A 16,874-nucleotide genomic window follows, 5' to 3' on the forward strand; every position below is an offset into this window, starting at 1 on the left:
CCATGCTGCCTTTTGACTCCCCATGTGTGTGGGTTGTCCACACATTAAGCTGTTCTCTGCAGGGCCAGCTGGGGTGTCCTATGATTCCGTGCAGTTCTGACCTCCCTAGAGAGAGCCTCAGACTAACCCCCCTGCCCCATGTTAAGGGATCCAGCCCTGCAAAACTGCTCTCTCCAGCTTCAGATATCAGTTTCAAACCCCAGATTGTTACCCATGCTGTTGACCATTCGGCTGTAAATCTGGGTTTCTTTGACAGTTGGCTTCAATAGCACATAGAACTCAGGGCAACACACTGACTTGTTTATTATAAAAAGAAATGACAAAGGATACAAGTGGGCATCCAGATGGAAGGGATACACAGGCAAGGTGTGGGGAGGGGCACCAGCTGCCACGCCTCCCTCCAGACACCAGCCTTGCAGCTCCAGAAGCTCTCCAAACCCCCTGACTTTGGGAAATTGTATGGAGGTTTCTTCACATAGGCATTCCTCCCGCCTTCCTAGTCAGTAGAGCATGGAGCTGAAACTTCCAAGCTGCTAATCATGGCTTGGTCTTTCTGGGGGCCAGCCCCGCTCAGGAGCCCACCAAGCATCACCTCGTTAGAACAGAATACTCTCCTGTCACCCAGGAAAGTCCAAGGTATTGAGTTCCTGTGCCAGGAACTGGAGGCAGAGACTTTTTTTCTGTTATTTCACAGGGTACATATTAATACTTTGAGATCCCAATTTTATTTCCTTTGGATATATACCCAGATATATATATATGTATGTATAGGCTACCTACTGCGGTATTCTTAGGCTTCCCTTGTGGCTCAGCTGGTAAAGAATCCGCCTGCAATGCGGGAGACCCAGCTTCAATCCCTGAGTTGGGAAGATCCCCTGGAGAAGGGAAAGACTACCCACTCCAGTAATCTGGCCTGGAGAATCCCGTGGACTGTGTAGTCCCTGGGGTCGCAAAGAGTCGGACACAACTGAACGACTTTCCCTTTCATGTACCCAGTAGTGGGGTTGCTGCATTCTATGGTAACTCTATGTTTGTTTATTTTTTGAGGAACCTCCATACTTTTTTCCATAACGACTGAACCAATTTACATTCCTCCCAACAGTGGACAAGGTTTTTTCCACTTTTCCCCACGTGGTTGTCATCAACACTTATCTTCCCTCTTCTGATAATAGCCATCCTAACACACGTGAGATGACACTTCGTTGTGGCTTCGATTTACATTTCCCTAATGATTTGTGGAGTTGGAGAAGACTCTTGAGAGTCCCTTGGACTGCAAGGAGATCCAACCAGTCCATTCTGAAGGAGATCAGCCCTGGGATTTCTTTGGAAGGAATGATGCTAACGCTGAAACTCCAGTACTTTGGCCACCTCATGCAAAGAGTTGACTCATTGGAAAAGACTCTGGTGCTGGGAGGGATTGAGGGTAGGAGGAGAAGGGGACGACAGAGGATGAGATGGCTGGATGGCATCACGGACTCGATGGACGTGAGTCTGAGTGAACTCTGGGAGTTGGTGATGGACAGGGAGTCCCGGTGTGCTGCAATTCATGGGGTCACAAAGAGTCAGACACGACTGAGCGACTGAACTGAACTGAACTGAATAATTCGTGATGTTGTACATCTTTTTGTGTACCTGTTAGCCATTTGTGTGTCTTCTTGGAGAAATGTTTATCTACTTCCTTTGCCCATTTTTAAACCAGGTTATCCGGGGATCTTCTGCTATTGAGATGTAGGAGTTCTGTATGTATTTTGCATGCTAATCCCTTATCAGATACATGGTTTATAAACTCTTTCTCCCATTCTGTAGGTTGCCTTTTCATCCTGTTGATGGTTTCTTCTGTGGCACGCAAGCTTTTAGTTTCAGGCGCTTTGAGTTGTCTGTTTTTGCTTTTGTTGCCTGTGTTTTTGGTGTTGCGTTTGAATTTCTAGAGAGCTCCTGGGAGATGCTAAGAGTCCTGGATCTGGGATAATACTTTGAGTAGCCTTTCCCAGTGCTTCTGCGGTGAAGAATCCACCTGCAATGCGGGAGATGTGGGTTCCATCCCCGGGTCGGGAGGATCCCCTGGAGAAGGGCATGGCGGCCCACTCCAGTGTTCTTGTGTGGAGATCCCATGGACCGAGGAACCTGACAGCCTGCAGTCCACAGGGTCACGAAGAGTCAGACCCAACTGAAGCAGCTTAACACAGCCTTGGGCTGGAGGCACGGCCAGCCCTTCCTGGGGGAGGGAAAGTGTAGGTAGTCCCCCTAGGAATGTCAGAGAATCACTGAAAAAATTAAAGCCAGTATTATCCTGGAGATATGAAAGCCCCCCAATCTCCTGGCTTTCTGCTGAAACCACTCTAACTGTGAACGTTGGATGGCTTGGGAGCCTTTATCAGCACTCAATACCCTGCAAGGCTGGACAGGCTGTCATTTGGATATAAAGCCTCTGGGTTTGATGCAGCAGACGCTTCCCTTCTGTGTCATATGGTAACAGACATCAATACACGTGTTGCTCCAGACAGGAAGTGTCATGCCTTTATTCCATAAACAGGGGTTTGTCACTTGATAGAATCAGGTCAGAGGAGCTTCAGAATTAACCTTGAACTCTAACGCTTCCCTTTTCTGTAATCACTCTGTTGCTGTCTGTAAATGATTCTTTTTGAAAGTAGGACATAGGAACCGAGTTTGGAATGTAAACGTGGACATTTTGCTAACTTCCCTTCCCCTTGTGTCTGCCTTCCTAAGCTTTCTGGACTCCTGAGTTAGGAAGGGCAGAGGCTCCTTTGACTGAAGAAGGGTCGATGAATGAATGGTGTCTAGGGTTTAAAACGACAGGTGTGTGAACAGAAATGGATGGGCATCTATTTAAACAGAAAATTCTCTGCATTTGTTCCTGAAATGATCTGTTCTTGCATATTAAATTTTCTATACAGATAAATATTTAAGACAAAAGGTGAAAATATAGTATATTAATCATTTTCTCAACAGAAGAGTAGTCAAAGTCTAGATAGTCGATTATGTTATTGGCAATATAGTCTTCCTTTTAATAAAATAAACGTGAGCACCAGGGTAGGGCAGGGAGGTTCCTGTGGGAGTGGAGCCTGAGCAACAGTGATACTTTGGGATCGAGAAGGAGGCTTCCCCCTGGAATGGTAACTGTTAATAAATAGCCCGCTAATAAGTAGAAACATCAAGGAACAAATCAGATTTTGTAAAGTGAAACTGAGACATCACCTCGATTTATACACTACTCTCTCCTCCTCTCCTTTGAGAGACGGCGAACCCCTCAGTTTCCCAACAAGGGCCATGGTAATTAAGTCCATGTGTAGCCAATTGCCTTTATTGAGTGTAAGTGAATTTATAGGCAGCAAGTGACACTTTCGGAGGCTTCTGTGTGGTGGCACAAGCTGCTTTCTTTAGAACGCAGGAGAAATTTATGAGCCTGCTGACATTAATGGAGGTGGTTGGAAGACTTGGGGGGGCACTGGCCGGAAACCCCTCCATCCATATATTTTTCATACTTGATGAAACATAGATAAATCTCTGTCCTGGGCATCTGAAATGGTGGGACCGCTGAAGCTCGGTGTCAGAGCTCAGGGGGGAGATTTATCATTTTAGGAGTTCTGCTTTCTAAATCACTGCAGACTCGAGAGCTGGTCCTTTTCACGTTTGTGCAAGAATTTTTGACAATATGCATAAATTCTTAATCAGCCCGAACTTTACAAAATGTTCAGAGCCTCACGTTTGCTAACTGAAATATAGAAGGCGTGGGTGTTTTTTCTCCTCAGGCTCCTTTAAATAAAAGAATATAAAGGCAGGTAGCTCTGTCGAAGGTATTTTTATAAGAAAGCAACATTAATCATTGAATATTCTGTAAGAAATTAACATTGCCCTTCCCCCATTAACATTGTCACATATGAATTATAGTTTCTAGAGCTGGAAGGGACTTTAGAAATTGACTGATAGGCACGCAGTACTTACTTTTTAACAATGAATGAGCAGACCTAGCTCAACAGCATCATTTGACACAAGGAAACTCACCAGGCTCCCCCAGCTCATGGAGCGATTTGCTCAAATCACACCTCTAGTTGGGGACTGCAGCCCTGGTTTCTTCATTTCCAGTTAAATACCATTTTCATTATACATTTAGCTCCCACTAAGTGCTTCCTTATTGGGTCTACAGATTTATTTTAATGCTTTACTATTGAAGCCACCCGTGTGCTTTTTGTGGCCATCAGCTCAGCTCTTCCCATGGGTCCGGGTAAAGTGTACTGTGGGGCAGCCAACCTGGCAGGTTCCCCGGTTGCTCCACATTTGGCCCTGCTGGGGCAGCTGCTGAAACTCGCCAAACCTCGGTTTCCTCATCTGAAAAATATTAACAGCAGCAACCTACCTCTCAGGGCAGTTGGGGGGATTAAAAGAGATCATGATAGCAAGTTCTGAGCACAGAGTGCTTAAAAAGTGAGTACGTTGCTATGGAGGATTCTTTGCCGATCATTTCAACATGATCGCTTGATCAGGTTATCCAGAAATAACATTGTATTTTCTGTTTTTAATTAATTAGTGTATTGTTCTTGACTGCTCCGGGTCTTTGCTGCTGCGCGTGGGCCTTCTCTGGTTCCAGGGAGCGGGGCTACGCTGCAGTTGCAGGGCTCGGCCTTCTCGTTGCTGCGGCTTCTCTTATGCAGAGCACGGGCTCTGGAGCTCAGGAGTTGTGGCACATGGGCTTAGTTGCCCCACAGCATGTGGCATCCTCCCAGATCAGGGATCAAACCTGTGTTCGCTGCACTGGCAGGCGTATTCTTATCCACTGGACCACCAGGAAAGCTCCAGCATTGCATTTTTAAACTAAGATCCAAGGTCGTCACATTTAAGCCCTTCAGTTTACCGTAGAGAGCCAGCAGCTGATGGAGAATGGAATCCATCTTCTGGGGACCTAGGACCTTGCCCAAAAGGGCAAGAAATAGCTGGAAAGGCCATCTGACTTGAAGTGGGCTTTGCTGCTCCTGAAATCATCAGCTTTGCCCAACAAATGCCCTGTCTTGAGGCAGATATTGGTTACAGCCCTGTCTTGAGGCCAATACAGGTTACATGACATAAATGGCAGTGTAGCAATCTGAAAAGAGGGGAGAAAAATCGTCCAACAGAAAATATATGATAGGAGCTACTCAAAGGCATCGCTGGTTCCTCCCTCACCTCCCTTGGATTCCTGCCCTTCTCGGTATCCATGGTAACCTCATCCTGGCTCACGGCGTTCCAGTCCATCTCTTGTTTGGTTTACTCCAAACGTGAATCCCCACCCGGGGCGCTCGCTCCCCAGAACTCTGGCTGTGGAGATGTCACTGCCGCCCAGTACCCACACTGACATGCAGTAGTAGGGGCGGAGGTACTCGGGGAGGGGATCTCAGGCTCCACACATCCGGAAGTAAGCTGGCACCTCATCCCCTCAGCTCTGCCCCCAACAGCCCCTCACCCCATTAGATGAGAACCCACCCAGCCAGTCTCCGAGCATCACCCCAGCTCCTTGTCTTCTCTCAGCCCAGCACACAGTCGGCTGGAAAACCCAGCTTCAAAATATGCCCCAAGCCTACCAGCCTCCCACGGCTCCCCTGGCGGCTCAGACAGTAAACCATCTGCCTGCAGTGTAGGAGACTCGGGTTCCATCCCTGGTTTGGGAAGATCCCCTGGAGAAGGGAACGGCACCCCACTCCAGTATCCTTGCCTGGAGATTCCTCTGGACAGAGGAGCCTCGCGGGCTCCAGCCCATGGGGTCACAGAGAGTCAGACACAACTGAGCGACTAACCCTGCTTCTGCTACTACACCGGCCTCCCAGGCCTCTGACTTCGCTGCCGCCTGAGGTCTGAGAGGCATCACACCCAGCCTGGAGGCAGTAGCCTGGCTCCCCAAGTCTGTTTTCGGGTTGATGACAGCGTATTCACAACGTATGGCTGAGTCCATAACAGTATCACGCAGACTTACGAACCTACTTACTGACTTAAAAGCACACCTGTTGCTGTTTCCACGGTCTCTGTGGGTAGGAGTCTGGGCTTAGCTGCGTCCTCTGCTCGGAGTCTCACAAGGCTGCAGCCCAGGGTCTCATCTGCACCCACGCCTTCCAGGCTGTGGGCAGCATTCGGCGACTCCGGGCTGCCGGACCATGGGCCTCAGTCCCTTGCTGTGGGCTGGAGGTGTCGTCACGCTTGTGTGTAGCACCAGCTCCAAGTCAGTCTCGGGTCCCAGCCCCACTCAAGGAAGGAGGTGCACAAAGGTGTGGACCCAGAGTCTGTGGACCCAGAGAGCAGGGATCATCCTGTAAAAACCTAAAGCAGGTCATGCCCCTGCCTTGTAAAGTGGCTCCCGTTCCTCTCCAGGAGGGCAAGTGTCCTGTGGCCAACCACCAAGGCCTGGCTCTTCTCGGGGCAACCCAGGGACACCTTGGAGCGTCGCTGTGGCCCAGCCCAGCAGCCTCCTCCACAGGGCGTCTAGCACCTGGGAGATGTGCTTCTGTAGTCTCTGCTCCCAGAGCTCTCCTCGGTGCAGCTTTTGTTGTTTCTGCTCATGAGATCCAGGAGAAGGGAGACTAGGGGCTTCCACTTACGTTACTGACTCCTTGAGCTGTAGGATGAAGAAGTATATGTTGCGATTGGTTTCTTGGTCCATAGCCAGCTTGTTTGTGTTCTGCCTTCCCTCTCTGACTCACTTGTTATTTCAGAGAGGACTTTTAGGTTTCCAAGTCTTTCAAAATTAAACACGAGTGTTTATTCCCAAGAATATAAATAGATCCATGGTAGGAAAATGCAGTATTATATACATCAGGAAAAGCACTATAATCATTTCATATCATGCAGAAAAACTATTTGATGAGATGGAATGCCCACTTCTTATTTTAAAAATTCTAAAAGAGAAGGGTTAATTCTTAGCATAATAAGAATGTAAGCTGAACAAAAAACAAGGATTTGTTTAATCTTCTGTTTACTGCTTTTTCCCTGTGCCCAGAACAGTATCTGGCACATAGTTCTAAATGAGTGGGTGAATGAATGAAACAGCAAGTATTTTTTTAAAACAAAGCTCTGCACTTAATGAGGAAACACTATAGGCTGTCCCACAAACAGAAAGGAAAATATGGCTGATTTTGTCCCCTAATAATTTGTGCCTGCATGCTCAGTCGCTCACTCATGTCCAACTGTTTGGGTCCCTATAGACAGTAGCCCTCCAGACTCCTCTGTCCATGGAATTTTCCAGGAAAGAATACTGAAATGGGTTGGTTGCCATTTCCTACTCCGGGCCTAATAATTAGTACTATAGTATACATTTTTGTCAGTATAGTGACATTGAAAGGAAAGAAGGATATTTTTAAGTAGAAAAATGTATTTTTAAAAAAAATCAGTGATAGACTGTGAAAAAGAGAGTTATGAAAGTTTAAGAAGTTTAAGACATCTACAAATGTTGAAGAAATTTTAAAAGACTTGAAGAAATTTTAAAAGACTTGAATAAATGGTGAGACACGCCATGTTTCTGGTTAAATGGAAAGATGACATGACTGCTCTGGGTAATTTATAGACAGGACACAATTTCAATTAAAATCCCAACAGGATTATTTATTGAACTTGAAAACATAATTATTAAAGTCATTAGGATTAAAATCAGGAAATAAAAACGATAAGGACAAATGGCCCTGTGTTTTCAAGAATATTATAAAGAAAAATAAGGTGAATGCATTACACTCATATAAAAGCACAAGCATAAGTCAGTGAAATAGAGAAGAGAGCCCCAGAGCCGACAAATGTAGATGGGAACAGATAGCATATGATAAATTAAGTTTAAAAAGTAATAGGAATGGGAAAAATACACTCGCAGTAACTAGATTGCCTTAATTGCTAAAGCCAACAAGCAGGAGAAAGCAGAACAGAGGATTTAACTTCCCTGGAGAAAGGTCACAATTTTCCAACTATAGAAACAAAAATTTTTCCACTGTTAAAGTTACAGGGTCTATATAGTAATCGAACCCTAAAATAAGACAGAAAGGAAGCCAACCAAAAATAAAATTTATTTTTTATTATAAATTGTTGTACTTTATAGTCTTATTTAATTATAAACATGATTCCTATTTGCTGTAACAAGTAAAATAATACTGCAATATACACAGAAAAAAAAATCAGTGTTCTCCTCCCTCCAGCCCCTCCCTCTTAGCTAATCCAGATGAACAGGGCATGCCTTCCCCTGGACCTGCAAACATAAACACTTGTTTGACGCTCCTGTCCGCATTGAATTGGTGATGCCATTAAACCATAACCAACTCAGTGGACATGAACTTGGGCAAACTCCAGGAGACAGTGAGGGACAGGGAGGCCTGGGCTGCTGCAATACATGGGTCGCAAAAAGTCAGAACACGACTTAGCGACTGAGCAACAAGTCCTGTCCCCTTTTATTTCGATAACCCAGGTAGATCTCCAGCCCAGTTTTTCCCCTTCATATTCTGTCTTTAGCATCCCCTCTGTTCACTTAGCACTTCCCCTGGTGGCTCAGTGGTAAAGACCCCCCCCGCCAATGCAGAAAACGTGGGTTCGATCCCTGGGTCAGGAAGATCCCCTGGGAGAGGAAATGCCAACCCACTCCAGTATTCTTGCCTGGAAAATTCCACAGACAGGGGAACCTGGGCTACAGTCCATGGGGTCGCAAACAGTCAGACACAACTTAGTGACTAAACAATAACACCTGTTCACACAGAGTTGAGTCGTCTTCATGAGAGCTGAATGTGTTCATCCGCTAAATATTTATTCAGTGCTAGTGGTGAAAAGCTAAAGCAGAGCAGGTGAAGTTTAGTCCCATGCTGGATTCCATACTGGGGCTTAACCACAGTTACATAACCATTCCCTGCAATCTGATTATTTTCGATTTCTTATTACAGTTTTTATTTTTTGCAGCTTTTGCTTGTACAAAAATGCATCACAGAGCTTTAATATCTCTGCTTTTAGTTCAGTAGGGATTCCCAGTAGTGGAATTGTTGGGTTAAATGTGTACATATGAAAGGTCCATGCATGTGAAAGTGCATGCCTGAATGCTCAGTCGTGTCCGACTCTTTGTGACCCCATGGACTGTAGCCTAACAGGCTTCTCTGTCCGTAGAATTCTCCAGGCAAGAATACTGGAGTGGACTGCCATTCCCTTCACCGGAGGATCTTCGTGACCCAAGGATCGAACCCAGGTCTCTTGCATTACAGGCAATTCTTTACCATCTGAACCACCAGGGAAGCCCACGTATGAAAGGTTTATAATGCCAACTTGATAGCTGAAGACTTAAGCAGTCCATTGTCTAAGGAGTTTTGACAAAGCCAGTAAGTGACTGTGAGTAGTGGGGAATCCTGGGGATCTAGGCAGAAGCCCAAGGTTAGAATCTTGGCTCTTCCCAGAAGGAATTGTTTGCCTTTGGAAGAGTCATATAAACTCTCACATTTTCCAGTTTCCTCCTTTGCAAAATGGAGAGAAGGGCTCATCTCTCAGAATTTCTGTAAGGATGAAATGGAAACAATTTGTGTACGGCGTCTGTGGAAATGCTGTGTAAACCTGTGTGCCGCAAACCCACACGCGATGATCGTTTCTGCTTAATGAGGGAGTCCAAGGAGTGCAGGCATGCTCAGTCGCTCAGACGTGTCTGACTCTTTGCAGCCCCGTGGACTGTAGCCCGCCAGGCTCCTCTGTCCCTTGGATTCTCTAGGCAGGAATACTGTGTGTTGGTTGCCATACCCTCTGCCAGGGGATCTTCCTGACCCAGGGATCGAACCCGGGCCTCCTGCATTGCCGGCAGATTCTTTACCACTGAGCCACCAAGGAGGCAGCTGCACCAGTGCACCTAGCATGTAGCCGAGTGTCAGCGTCAGTAACAGCTGCTGCTGCTGCTAAGTCTCTCAGTCATGTCCTACTCTGTGTGACCCCACGGACTGCAGCCCGCTGGGCTCCTCCGCCCACGGGATTTTCCAGGCAAGAGCCCTGGAGCAGGTTGTCACTGCCCTCTCCGGTCAGTAACAGCTAAAGAAATGCAAATGTAAATTCAAGCTGTGCTTCTATTTGACACCCAAACTGGTCTAAACCTAGGCTCGAGGAAGAGGAATGCTAATGCATCGTGAGACAGGTGGGACAGACTATAGGGGCCTCAGAACTGCCTGGCCCACTTGTGTTTGAATTCTGCTCTTTCCAGAATGGGACTGGGGCTTTTCTCTGTGGACTTCCATCATCGGCACCCCCACCCCACCCCAGAATAATTGGCTGGGGCAAGGGGTTGTAGTTACACCGAATTTTATGTCCTCCTGTTTAAAACAATGAGCCATCGGCATCCTGTGCAGAGCATCTGACTTCTGAGAAGAGGTCGCTGCTGCTCGGAGATGCCCGTGAGGTGCGAACGAGGTCACCTGAACTGCTGTGAGTTCTGATGCTCAGGCATTCCAGACGGGCCAGGCCGGCCCCTCTCCGTCTGAGTGCAAGCGAGTTACTGTGCCCCATCCCAGGCCTCTGCCTCCAGACCTTGAAGCCATTTTGCAGGCACACTAAGGAAATAGCAGGGCTTCCCAGGTGGCCCAGCAGTAAAGAATCCACCTGCCAAGCAAGAGACGCAGGGTCAGTCCCTGAGTTGGGAAAATCCCCTGGAGAAGGAAATGGCCACCTGCTCCAGTGTTCCTGCCTGAGAAATGCCATGGACAGAGGAACCTGGCAGCGGACGTGGAGTCAGAAAGAGCCGGACATGACCTAGTGATTAAACAACAGCAAAGGAAACGGCAGCAAGGTGCTCTGAGTTATGCCAATGCCAGACAGACACCACTTGTAAAAATAAAATGGGGGCTACCTCCCACCTCCCTGTGTAAGATGAGGAGGGGGCAGGTCTGTTGGCTGCTGGCCTCGAACACAGTGGGGACCCGCTTCCATGATGCCTCAGGCAGGGGCTATTCTCTTAGGCTCTGAGAGGTGCAGGACAAATATATCTTTAGGGCCAAAGAGACATTGAAAGTCCACTCACGGACCAAGGGTTTGGATTGGGATTTGGCGAGAAAATTAAGTGAGAACAGTATGGGATCAAACCACATGTGGCTGTGGTTTCAGAGTCATTGTGAACCCTGCCTGGAAGCCCATTTAGGGAGGAGATGGTGCAGGTCCCACTCGAGCCTGAGCCTCGGAGGCCGTCATCCTAGGTCATGTTGACCATGCAACCTGCAGGCGATGCTTTCTGAGTCAAGAACTAAGGTTGGTAGCAATCGAAGAAGTTGGAAGAAACGTCAGATTACTGGAGCTTTCCAATGCTGGAGCAGCTGGCAGGCATCATCACTTAGAAGGCTAATTCTCTGGTGAGGCGGGGGCCTGGTTAGCTTCTCAGCTTCTTTCTTTCTTAAATTTTCAGGGGTGATCCAGGTTTCGTGGTGGAAAGGTATCATTTGATTTTGAGAAATATTCAACCATCTCTAATTTGTTGGTAAATCTCAAATTTGATAAATATATTTCGTGTTCAGAGTTCCTATTCAAATTTTCCTATTTTTAATTTTATTTTGCTTTATTTATTTCGTTTTTTAATTGACAAAGCAAAAGACTTCATTGGGAAGGGGCACCTGGGTGGAGAGCAGGAGGGTAAGGGAATCCAGGAGAACTGCTTTCCAAGGTACTTTTTAGGGAGTGGATTTAATGAATACCTGAACGCGTATGTTTTGGAAATTATACTTAATTTAATACAAATTAAATATTGTTCCAGAAAATTGAGTTGTTGATTTAATTAATCCTCATGGGGCTTCTCAGGTGGCACTAGTGGTAAAGAATCTGCCTGCTAATGTAGGAGACTGCAGGTTTGATCCTTAGGTGGGGAAGATCCCCTGGAGGAAGAAATGGCAACCACTCCAGTGCTCTTGCCTGGAAAATTCCATGAACAGAGGACCCTGGGAGGCTGCAATCCATGGGGTCACACAGAGTCAGACATGACTGAGCAACTTAAGAATTGTCCCCCACCATAATCCCCCTGAGGTGTGCCAGCATTTGCTCGGAGGTGATGAAATGCTAAGAGCTCACAAATAGCTGGTGAGTCCTGTCTTATCAAGTTCTGCATCCATTTCTCAGACTTTGCGTTTTTGGATGATTCTCACCTCTTATTTCTCCTGTTCTGTCGATCTGGGTGAAATGTCTGTAGTTCAGGTTATTTTTCACGCAGCCGTGTGATGAGTTCCATTTTCTGCATCACTTGGTCCATCTGGCAGTTTGGATGCCCATTTGCAGAACCGGCTTCGGCCTTGCCTGTTGCGGCAGTTTGAGAGCAAATGGAAATTGGTTGGTGGGGGCGGGAGGGCCGTGCAGTGGGGAGGTGGCAGGCAGTGGCACAGCAGTGGCGGATTCTAGCCCGCACTGCACGGCAACTTTGAAAATCAGCAAAATGATGAAAGTTGAAGATAAATGTCTGTGAAATTAAGATTTAAACTATATTTGAGGGAAAGCTGTGACATAAATAACCACCATTTACCAAGTCAGGATCTTTACCACATAATAATTTTGTGGATGGTGACTGCAGCTTTGAAATCAGGAGATGATTGCTTCTTGGCAGGAAAGCTATGACAAACCTAGATATTGTGTTGAAAAGCAAAGACATAACTTTGCCAAGAAAGTTCCATATAGTCAAGGCTGTGGTCTTTCCACCAGTCATGTACGGTTGTGAGAGCTAGACCGTAAAGAAGGCAGAACGCCAAAGAATTGATGCCTTCAAACTGTGTTGCTGGAGAAGACTCCTGAGGGTCCCTTGGACAGCAGAGAGAACAAACCAGTCCACCCTATAGGAAATCAACCCTGAATATTCCTTGGAAGGACTGATGCCGAAGCCGAAACTTCAATACTTCGGCCACCTGATGTGAAGAGCCGACTCATTGAAAAAGACCCTGATGCTGGGAAAGATTGAAGGCAGGAGGAGGAGAGGGTGTCAGAGGATGAGATGGTTGGATGGCATCACAGACTCAATGGACATGAGTTTGAGCCAACTCTGGAAGATGGTGAGGGACAGGGAGGCCTGGCGTGCTGCAGTCCATGAGGTCACAGAGTCAGACATGCCTGAGCGACTGAACTGAGCTGAACATAGTGGGTGGTTACCCACCATGCCCTAGGGTGATGCGTCTGTCCACAGACCTCCCCCACCAGCCGCACGCTGCCCTGTTTCCAGTTCCTTTCAAAGCTCCGCTGAGGAGCTGAGTCACATGCCAACTGAGTGAGCCCCCGGACAAGGTTCAGGAGACCTGAGAGATTTTATGCAGCCAGGGATGAAGCTGTCCTAAGATGTTTGGGGGGGCAGTCTGTAGAAGGGATAGGGGCCAAAGCGCTGGGGCAGGGGCGGATGTTTAGGGAGCTGCTGGGTGTTGACCTTGACCCAAGGCAGTGGCCCCAGTTTATCTAGATCCTCACTGCCATGCACCTGCCTTTTTAAAAAGTTCATTTAACAATATCCTTGCGGACACAGTAGAAAATAATTGTAGGACTTAACCCTTGAATACCTAGCTTTTCAATATTGTATGTGAGGGACCTGGAGATGAGTGACTGCCTTCTGCTGCACCCCAAACTGTGACGGCCATTCAAGGTGGGCGCCTGCCACCTGTCCAGTTTCAGACTGAGCAAGCCCTTTCTATGGAACCTCATTTTTCACTGAAAAGATGACTGACACTCTGGCTGTTCAGACTCAGGTTTGCAGGAGTCACTTTCTCAAAAAAGAACCAAGTAAGCCTGAAGGAAAACAACTGAGGGTATTTGTTGCTAATAATAAAATCCAAGCTTTCTAGCAAAAATGATAAGTTTGGAAATCTAGTCTGAGAGACTGAGAGTCTGAGAGCTTCCCATTGCTTAGCTTTAGAGTCTGAGCTTGACGGAGTTGTCATTCGGTTGCTCAGTCGTGTCTGACTCCTTGCGACCCCATGGACTGCAGCAAGCCAGGTTTCTCTGCTCTTCACTATCTCTAGGAGCCTGCTCAAACTCATGTCCGTTGATTCGGTGATGCCATCCAACCATCTCATCCTCTGCTGCCTCCTTCTCCTGCCTTCAATCTTTCCTAGCATCAGGGTTTTTTCCAATGAGTCAGGTCTTCACATCAGGTGGCCAAAGTATTGGAGCTTCAGCATCAGTCCTTCCAATGATTATTCAGGGTTGATTTCCTTTAGGATTTACCGGTTTGATCTCCTTGCTGTCACAGGGAGTCTCAAGAGTCTTCTCCAACACCACAGTTCAAAAACGTCAACTCTTCAGCGCTCAGCCTTCTTTATGGTCCAGCTCGCACATCTGTACGTGACTACTGGAAAAACCGTAGCTTTGACTATATGCGCCTTTGTCAGCAGAGTGACGTCTCTGCTTTTTAATATGCTGTCTAGGAGTTATTGGTGACTGTGATTTTTGATGCTATGCAATGTATATCAGCTTTGGGAAGATCCGCATAAGTCAGTGGACCATTAGTTTTGAAATGATCAAGACTTGATGTTACAGAGTCACGTCTGAGTGAAAGATCTGTTCCGCGCACAAAGACACATGACTTTCAATGTAGCAGGGAAGGCAAAGTTCTTGATAAGGTTTCAGATTCTGCATCACCACCAGCCTTTAGGAGGCTACCGTTCATCAAGCTGTGGTGTGGAGTCAAAGCAGAATATTCACAGCTATCTAAAAGGCTGTTAAAACTTTCCTCTCTTTTCTAATTACACATCCTTGTGAGGCCAGATTTTCTTTCTACACTTCAACCAAAACAACATATTGCAGCAGGTTGAATACAGAAGCATATATAAGCATCCTGCTAGGTTCTACTAGGAGCCGGAACACTAGCACTCTTCTAATTTTTTCTCATGGAAAATATATTCTTCATTAAAAATGTTACTTATGTGAACACCTAATGGGTTTATTATAGTTGTTTTTAATGAAAATGCATATTTTAGAAAGGTTGCCATTTTAATATCTATTACAGTAACTATCAATAGCTAGAACTCACATAAACAAAAGCTTTGGGGATCATCAAAAATTATCAAGCGTGTCAAGAGTGGGACTTCCCAAGTGCTCCAGTGGTTAAGACTCTGCCTTTCAATGCAGGGGGTGCAAGTTTGATCCCCGGTCAGAGAACTAAGATCCCAGCTGATGCAGGGTGCAGCCAAGAATTTTTAAAATAAATAAATAGAACTTGTTTTTTTAAAAAAGAGTGTCAAGAGCAACTAAGGCCAAAAGTTTGAGAATAAGGAGTCATCGTGAGCATGGGCATCTTACTAACTCTTAGATTCTGGATTAATGGAACTAACTTGATAAATGTTTTCTTTCTCTATATGGAATAAATATAACACTGGTGTCCAGGCAGTTTCTCTTGGAAAAATTAACTTTGTATCCCTTCTGAAATTTCTCAACATTAAATTTCAAACTCTGCCTTTTAAAACATAGAACTATATGGTTACAGAAAACAATGACTATTCCTGTCTCTTAACATGTGGGGCTCAGACTCACTGAAATCTAAAGCATGCGTGCCTATGTCATGCACGAGGACCAAGTCTGTAATTTGAACAACGCCATGTTTCTGTTTTATTTCAAAATCCTGTGTTTATCCTACATTTTAAAACAGGAAGAAATAATTTGTGCTTCTGTCGTCATTCTTAACACAAGCATGGAGTATTGCAATAATTAAAAAAAAAAGAAAAGGCAGAAGAGTACAGTCTGCTTTAAGGAGAGAGGTCTGACTCAGAGTAACAATTGCTTTGAGGAGAGAAACCTGCTTCTGAATGTCACCAGGTCCTTAGAGACTGCATGTCCGGCCAGCAACTGGCAGGGAGCCCCATCCTAATAACTATCACTCATTTCAGTGAGCTTGAGCAGAGCCAGCTCGTCGGGAATGTAGCAGAGAGGGCTGCGCTCCTGGATGTTTACTCTGTCTTTTTTTTCCTCCTCAGGAACTTAACGGGCACTTTTCCTGACTACCCTAACGAAGAAGAAGGAGGTTCTGCTATTATTTTTTCCAATAAGACCCCGCAACAGGTACAGATGCTTGAGAGATAAAATGTAGCTATATCATAATTGCAATCCTTTAAACCTTAGGATTCATGAGTTTGCAGGGTTATTAGGTCTTGGTTATTTCCCTACAGATGTTTACACGGAAATACTTTTGATGTTCATCAGTTAATGTACTTTCGAACTTTTCTTAATGAAATTCATGCTTTCTCCTGTCTTTGAAGGCTATATGACAACATGTGATTCTCATCTTAGTAAGCGATGAGCATGGGACCTGAACACCTCGGTAGAAAAGAAGGCAAAAAAATATTAACTTATTAAAAAACATTAATTTTTAAAAACTCTCTGGGAAGGAAACTTAAATATAAAGTGATGTTACTCTATCTCCTTTCCCCTGTCGGATTGCTAAAATTTTTAGATTGTGATAATAATTGGAGTGGGCAGACACATGGGGAAAAGTCACTCCCGAACATTGTAGCTGGATACATAAATTAGCATGACGTTTTTTGAGGGCCCTGGAATGAGTATATATCAAAATGTTTATTAAGTATACCCTTTGACCCATACATGCTATTTAAGGAATTTATACTAAGGAAATAAGAAGACAAGTTCCCATAGGGAACTTGCCATAGGGGAACAGCAAACTTTTTCCATTAGCAGAGAAATAGTAAGTAACTCTGCCATTATAACCTGAAAGCACAGATAATATGTAAATGAAAAGGAACGGCTGTGTTCCAGTAAAACTTTATATACAAACATGGGCAGCAGGCCGCAGTTGGCCCACGTGATAGGATTTGCTGACTCTTGCCACAGATAACCGAAAAAGCTGTTCTCGTCTGCACTGTTCACAGCATTGACAAAGAAGAAACCAGGCTAACGTGTGTTGCGTTAGTCATTCAGTCGTGACCAACTCTTTTCAACCC

The 16,874-nt window shown here is 45.8% G+C and overlaps 1 protein-coding gene across 5 annotated transcripts in view; it reads left to right on the forward strand.

The window, feature by feature from the left end:
- IQCA1 (IQ motif containing with AAA domain 1) overlaps positions 1-16,874 on the forward strand; it is a 184,209-nt gene that overhangs the window by 60,660 nt on the left and 106,675 nt on the right. For all 5 annotated transcript variants that reach the window (XR_011255947.1, XM_069584679.1, XM_069584688.1 and 2 more), the window contains one exon: positions 15,894-15,978. Coding sequence is in view for 4 of the 5 variants with exons in the window: in XM_069584679.1 (XP_069440780.1) it covers positions 15,894-15,978 (85 nt within the window). In the remaining variant the exon portion in view is untranslated. The remainder of the gene's footprint in view (positions 1-15,893; positions 15,979-16,874) is intronic.

This window comes from Ovis canadensis, chromosome 1, assembly GCF_042477335.2.
Source record: "Ovis canadensis isolate MfBH-ARS-UI-01 breed Bighorn chromosome 1, ARS-UI_OviCan_v2, whole genome shotgun sequence".
NCBI lineage: Eukaryota > Metazoa > Chordata > Mammalia > Artiodactyla > Bovidae > Ovis > Ovis canadensis.